At 39.8% G+C, this 7500-nt stretch overlaps 1 protein-coding gene across 3 annotated transcripts in view; it reads right to left on the bottom strand.

Annotated features, from left to right (window-relative positions):
* nwk (FCH and double SH3 domains nervous wreck) overlaps positions 1–7500 on the bottom strand; it is a 119608-nt gene that overhangs the window by 69491 nt on the left and 42617 nt on the right. For all 3 annotated transcript variants that reach the window (XM_076199675.1, XM_076199677.1, XM_076199678.1), the window contains exons 4-6: positions 4297–4441; positions 3803–3939; positions 2936–2999 (exon numbers count right to left, since the gene is read on the bottom strand). In XM_076199675.1, the coding sequence (XP_076055790.1) occupies positions 2936–2999; positions 3803–3939; positions 4297–4441 (346 nt within the window). The remainder of the gene's footprint in view (positions 1–2935; positions 3000–3802; positions 3940–4296; positions 4442–7500) is intronic.

Raw genomic sequence — 7500 nt, 5'->3', positions numbered from 1 at the left:
AGAGATGAAGAGTGGGGAGGGGGGTAGGGGCGGATCGTGCGTGGTGCGTGGAGGGGACGGTGATGATCATACGTGGAGTTGCATCTTGGTGCACAGTGACGAATCACAATACCGATGGTGGTCATGGCAGTGGGTGTGCGAAGAACAAAGGAGACGCTAAAGGAAGGCGAGCTGGAGGACGGGAAGAAAGGAAGAAGGAGGATGCCAAAAAGGAAGGAAGAAGGAGGACGCCAGGAAGAAAGGAAGAAGGAGGACGCAAGGAAGAAAGGAAGAAGGAGGACGCCAGGAAGAAAGGAAGATGGAGGACGCCAGGAAGAAAGGAAGATGGAGGACGCCAGGAAGAAAGGAAGAAGGAGGACGCCAGGAAGAAAGGAAGGAGAACGTTAAAGAAAGGAAGAAGGAGAACACCAGGAAGGAAGGAAGATGGAGGACGCCAGGAAGAAAGGAAGAAGGATGAAGCCAGGAAAAATGGAAGAGGAAGGACGCCAAAAATTTAGGAAGAAAGAGGACGCCAAGAGGAAAGGAAGAAGTACGCCAGGAAGAAAAGAAGAAGGACGCGAGTGTATGTGCAACGAAAAAGGATGTGGAGGATCAGGTGAGGGCTGCGCATGCGCGGATGTGAGATGGTTTGAGGGTGGTGACTGTACTTCCCTATCTATCTTAACTAGGTGAATATGTATTTCTTTTTTAAAACTAATAAATACTCTAATTATAGTTCTTTTTATTTCCGGTTTTTTCTGGCTGAATTTCTACGTTTTGGATGTGTGCATATCATCAAGAATCCTAACACAGTTTAGGAAATTTCCTTTTCTCAAACATCCGCGAGGCTAAAACGATTATAATACAGACGTGTGGTACTTTCAGGAACAGGAGTACACACCTTGAGGGTAATGGAGCAGTTCATAAACAGGAGGAAGGATAATCTTAAAAGGGTAAGTCCCTGCCTAAAGCGCTCATACATACTGTCATAGGTCCCCACTTGCCGTGGGAGGATTTGTGATCGGGGGTGGGTGGGTGGGTTAGCTGGGGTGGGGGGGGACAGCGTGTTTTTATGTTCCTTCCTCGCCTGCCCTAGTCGCGCGGCTCCTTCATACCTGACAGAAAATGAACCTTATACGTCCTTGACGATCGTTTTCTTGGTGAGAAAAAGATGATAAAGGACTAAGGTACCAAGGAATTTTGTCATCGAGCTAATGCCATGATGTCTTTAGGATACTCGTGGAGAGACCGATAATATAGTAGGCTGAGTACCTTGTGTCCAATGCCGAATCAGTCCGCGGATCAAGCCTCACGGGTATGCTTCATCCCACGCCAATGAGGTAATCAAAGAAAACGATTGAGCGGGAGGGAGTACATCATTTCTTAGGTAACGAGGCGGTTGTGGGACATGTTTGGCTGAGAAGACCTTTAGTGGTCAATGCAAAATATAAACGTGTTTTTTCAAAATATATGTTTAAAAAGATATACTTTACTGATATCTGGAGAAACAAACGAGACTTGTCTGCTGCAGTAGAGATATTAGTTGAGAGCGAAACCCTGGGAACAGCCTATGAACTTCGTCAGAGGGTCGACGATGCGGGAGATATGTAAACAGAAGTGAGAGGATTTTACTTCCTGGTGCACTGGATAAGTGTGCACTAAAACCTGAGGTTATTTTGCAAGTAATGTAAGTCTAATATGCGGTAAAAGCTGCTTAATGGAAAGAGAGAGAGAGAGAGAGAGAGAGAGAGAGAGAGAGAGAGAGAGAGAGAGAGAGAGAGAGAGAGAGAGAGAGAGAGAGAGAGAGAGAGAGAGAGAGAGAGAGAGAGAGAGAGAGAGAGAGAGAGAGAGAGAGAGAGAGAGAGAGAGAGAGAGAGAGAGAGAGAGAGAGAGAGAGAGAGAGAGAGAGAGAGTGCGAAAGAGAGTGAGTGAGTTTGTGAGTTAGTGAACAAGAAAGAGGAATCACTGTTGAAGCATATCACTCGCATAACTCGCTGATACGAGAGTTCCCAATGACCTCATGTATCCGGGTAAAATACATATATGTATATTTTTTCTTTCTTTTTTCTTTTCTGACGGGGGTGGGGGGGTTAATGGTTCTCCTTCATAATCAGCATCGTTTTTTAATGTGTTAACAATAGTACTGGAAACTGACAAACCCGTTTTAGTTGGAACTAAAACAATCTTGAACAGAACTTATAGAATATTATACAAACCAAAGAGAAAGGAACAAACACCATTCCTGGGTTGTCAAATGTTTATATGGGCAATAATTTTTACCAAATATTTTCGTGGGGATAATAGATATTTTACCAGATTGAATTACGGATATCAACCGAGTCTCTTGAAGTTAATTGGGAACCCCTGCCATTGAGAATTACACAAGAAGCTCAATATAACCACCCAAATCTACAAGCACGATTCGAAATTAGAAATTAAAAGAATATATAGCATCAGATCTCTCTCTTTTGAATACTTTCAAGTCGTGTGTTTGTGTACAGCCTTTAAGTTGTCTGAAAGTTGCCATCAACAAGGCGTCTTGACACGTGTTCAGATGATGTGTGCATAATTATAGAATAAAACGTGGCAGGGACATTACCTTTTTTTCTTTCTCCTCAGGAAATAAACCAAAACGAGATGATTAATATCTGGTAATAGAACACGGTAGTTTCTAATTCAAACAAAAAATAAAACACAAAAAATACATCAGTTCCCGTCCTGTACCACAGCCTTCTCTTCTCCATCTCCACCTCCTCTTTCTTCTCCTCTTCCTCCTCCTCCTCCTTATCTTTCTCATATTACTCTTTCCCTAACATTCGTTCTTCATTCTCCATTTGGATTCAACCACTCCTCTCATTATTTCTTTCTTAATTTCCTTCAAACTTAACTTCAAGTTGGCCACCTTCTCCCTTTCCCTCTCCCTCTTTATTCTTTTCATTAATCTTCCTTGACTCACCTTGGCACTGTTTTTCTGTAAAGATGATATCGACTGGAATATGGAACCCTTTTTCCTCTTCAACCTGAAAAAGAAGAAGAAGAGAGGAACAAGCTTGATACCATCATTTACTTTCTCATTTTCTATTTCTATGACTCTAGCGATATTGTCCTAAAGGACAGAAGCGCTGACGATGAAACATAACCACTTTCTAACTGACATCCATTGCATGTTTTATAAATATATTATCCCCATGTTATTTCATTCACTGTACTTTATCTTCCGTTCCACATTCCTCTACATGACATGATCATCCCTGGTTAGTCCCAATTTCTTTTCATAGAGTAGCTCTCAACGCGTTGGCTATTACATAGTTTGACTAAAACAAATCCCATCTAGCCTAAAGAAGCTTGACTCTTTAAACAAATCACAACCCCGTCTTTACGAATGATAACTGTCCTTGGAAGTGACGAGTCAACTTCTCTTAAACGATAATCAAGGGATAATGGAACGGCATTCATGTAAGCTTCTGGATCGTCGGTGCGCACTCCGGTCTGCCCCGGCAGCGTCTCGGCCCCGGTTCACCCGTTGCTGCTGCCCACGTTCCTCCTCCTCCTCCTCCTCCTCCTCCTCCTCCTCCTCCTCCTCCTCCTCCTCCTCCTCCTCCTCCTCCTCCTCCTCCTCCTCCTCCTCCTCCTCCTCCTCCTCCTCCTCCTCCTCCTCCTCCTCCTCCTCCTCCTCCTCCTCCTCCTCCTCCTCCTCCTCCTCCTCCTCCCCCTCCTCCTCCTCCTCCTCCCTCCTCCTCCTCCTCCTCCTCCTCCTCCTCCTCCTCCTCCTCCTCCTCCTCCTCCTCCTCCTCCTCCTCCTCCTCCTCCTCCTCCCACATACTTTTCTTCGGCGGCGACTGCCTTCTCCCTCGCGTCGTGTGCCACGTGCTCCTCGTCATAATAAGACTTTTTACAGCGGTCCAGCTCCTGTACCTGCAGTTGTACGTCCTTCTGCAGAAGCTGCAGCTGGTCTATCAACTGTGAAATGAAAGGGAGAAGTTTTGTGTAAAACGGAGACATTTTCTACGCCATTTCACGCAGACCTAAATTCCCGTCTATTTGAATATATATATATATATATATATATATATATATATATATATATATATATATATATATATATATATATATTTACACACATATATGGATTGAATGTCTGAAACCACCACAGAAAAATACATTTTCTCAGAAAACCGAGCCTATTCCCTCTCAAGCACCTCCTTATCTTCCTTTCTTTTCCTTTTCCATCCCTGTTTCTTTCCTTCCTCTACCAACACCAAAAAAGGACCAGCTCCGCAACACCCCAATAGAATAAAAAGGAACAACTCTCCTCACCCTTTTTCCAAGTGTGATCTTGGTCTGTCGAGTTTGTTTGGCATCCTCGGAGATCTGCTGAAGGAAGACCTCGACAGCTGCGAGTCGAGCCTTCCCGAGCTTCTCCGTCTCGTCGAGGACGGTCCTCCACACACTATAGACATTCCTAAGAAGAAAAATAAAAAAATAAAAAAAATTGTCCGCAGATATCGGCTGTCAAGCCTTTCCTTAGCATAGATAGGAATATATATAGACAGAAAGATGGATAGATAGATAGAATTATATATATATAGATAAACAGATAGATAGATTAATGGATAAATAGATAGATGAATAAATAAATAAATGAATAAGCGAATTAATAAATACATAAATAAATAAATAAGTAAATAAACACTCCATATACACACATACATATATTACGAAATGAGAAGATTGTACTTCGGACATATGTCTTATATAATTTTCAAACACAAATACCGTATACATATCGGCAAATAAAACGAAAATGTAACTGGTATGATTCCTAATTACACTATCTCAAAAGATTGTGCCTACCAAGTCGATAAGATATTTTTCGTTCTGTAATGTCAAATGCAATTATGTTCTTGTACTGTTACTAATGTGAGAGACATTACGTTGCACTGTGTACTAAAAATCAAAAGTCAGATTAAAATGAAAAAATTGACGTTAAAGAGGATGTACCTTAGTACGTTAGCACATCCACCCACGCACAAGTACCTGGCCCGGTCGATAACAAAAGCACTTGGTGAAAACAACATTACACATATTCACCCAAACAGAAGTTCATAAGTAGATTACCTAACTGCGCTAATCAGAGTTCTTCTATTTGTGCAAAATTACTTGTAAGATACAAGTAATTATCATGTTACAAATTGTTTCAATCTGTTTAAATATCCACATTTCCAAACTTTGAGTTTTGTACACTTAATCCCATAATTTACCAACAAGTAGACCTTTTCTTCGTCACAAGCTTTGAATGAAATCTTCGTACATATATATTTATATATATATATATATATATATTATATATATATATATATATATATATATATATATATATTTATATTCCCAAAATTATTTGCACCCAGTGGGTTGCCCAATACAAGTAAAAACGATAATATCTGACATCATCCGAACCATGATGACATTTCCTATGACATCCCACCCCTTCCCTCATACAGCATTCAAGAAAATCTCATTAGATCCAACACAACGTCGCGTATGTCATCGACACAGGGCAAGAAGGATATATGAGCCGCTGTTATTACATCATGCATCGTCGTGTGCACTATGGAGCGCCCTATGAGCCTCATAAACACGGGATTTTAATATATGAGGTATTCCCATGTGATTCTAACACATGAGGTATTCCCATGTGATTCTAACACATGAGGTATTCCCATGTAATTCTAACACATGAGGTATTTCCATGTGATTCTAACACATGAGGTATTCCCATGTGATTCTAACACATGAGGTATTCCCATGTAATTCTAACACATGAGGTATTTCCATGTGATTCTAACACATGAGGTATTCCCATGTGATTCTAACATGAGGTATTCACTGCTTTTCCCACATAACATCTCTAATATATTTCTTTGTACACTTTGTACACACCTGGAATCTCATGTCTAATTTTAGAAACTGCCTAGTGTAGGCCTTATGGTCTCTTGCAGCCTCCTTCTTTCTTATCTTTTCAAGTTCTTCTATTGTGTTTGTTTAAGATTTAGACCAGAGACAGAGTCAATCATTCATTTTTATGTAGGCCAAATTCTTAAACAAATGAATAATAATAGACAGGTAGATATATAGATAAATGAAAAAATACATAGAAAATATAGATACGGATGAATAGATAAATCATAAATAAATGCATAGATAAATGTACAATTGATAAAAGATGAATAAGTAAATAGATGAATATATAAATGCATAAAATAGATCAACAAATAATTAATTAAGCAAGCAATTATTATAGATAATCTGATCAGTTAATTAATTAATTATAATTGATCAATATTTAAACAAACAAATGATTAATTATAATTTATCAATATTTAAACAAACAAATGATTAATAAAAACAGAATTAAATTAAATAAAAACATAGGCAATATCTGATTCCAAAGGGCATCTCAAGATCCCTTGATCCCCCCACCCCCACCCCATCTTTCCCACATCCTCCCCTAACCTGAATAAAATAGTCTCACTTTAGTCAAAACAAAGTATCTCAAGTGCGTGATAGTGATGCTGGAGTTAACCCTTTCGCGCATGCGCAGAGGAGGGAGGTTCCCCCCCTCAGCTGAATAAAATCGTCTGGCGGCAGGCAGAACAAAATGCTGTATATCTAAAGAAGACCTTAACCTCTATATCTGCGACCACGTACTACATGTATCCATCCCCTCCGTTCCACACCCAGGCTGTGTGACTGTGAAGGCAGCAGACACCTTACCCACCGTCCATTTGCGTATGCAGGTTCCAGGCGATTAGGCCCGGTCCAAAAACGACACTGAGGAGTAGATGGATTGTGTAATTGGCAATGGAGGAGGTGGAGGAGGAGGAGGAGGGAGTGGTTGAGGAGATGGAAGTGGAGGAGGTGATGAATGAGACAGAGACAGTATTCATCAACCAATCAATCACATAAAGTAATAAAAACTAGGGTAGAATACTTGTTAGCAAATGCTTCAAAACCAAACAATCAAGGAAACATATAAGTAAATAAATCAATAAGAACACAATGAATTAATTATAAATAATAACTGAATAAACGAGTAAACGATTTAGTAAAACGAAATTATTTGATACAATAAAGTGATGTGGAATGAACATAATTTGAAGTAAAAATGTAAAAGAAAAAACGAAATATGAAAAAAGGTGATATTTTTCAAGAATGGGATCGATTGTGTGTAACGAATTAGTTAACCACAAAAAAATGTCGTATAATTCTAAACAGAACACTCAAGTGATTAAGTTTTTTTTATAGATTTCCTCTACGGGTTTTTCTACTCTGACAAAACTAACGAAAACATATTTTTAGATTTCATTAGATGTTAGCTCTAGTAAAGGAACTGCAACGATGACCAGCTGTTAATGATAGGGGAAAACTGAACATTGCGTAATGGAAAGGGATGATTGATTGACTGGTCTGGAAGAATACGCAAACAATGAACAGATGAATAAATAGATGGATAAAAGAACG

This window comes from Oratosquilla oratoria, chromosome 16 (genome assembly GCF_046742065.1).
Source record: "Oratosquilla oratoria isolate Oo_2021 chromosome 16, ASM4674206v1, whole genome shotgun sequence".
In the NCBI taxonomy this organism is placed as follows: Eukaryota; Metazoa; Arthropoda; class Malacostraca; order Stomatopoda; family Squillidae; genus Oratosquilla; species Oratosquilla oratoria.
Note: the sequence above shows the minus strand (reverse complement) of the source record. Positions and strands in the feature narration are given on the sequence as shown.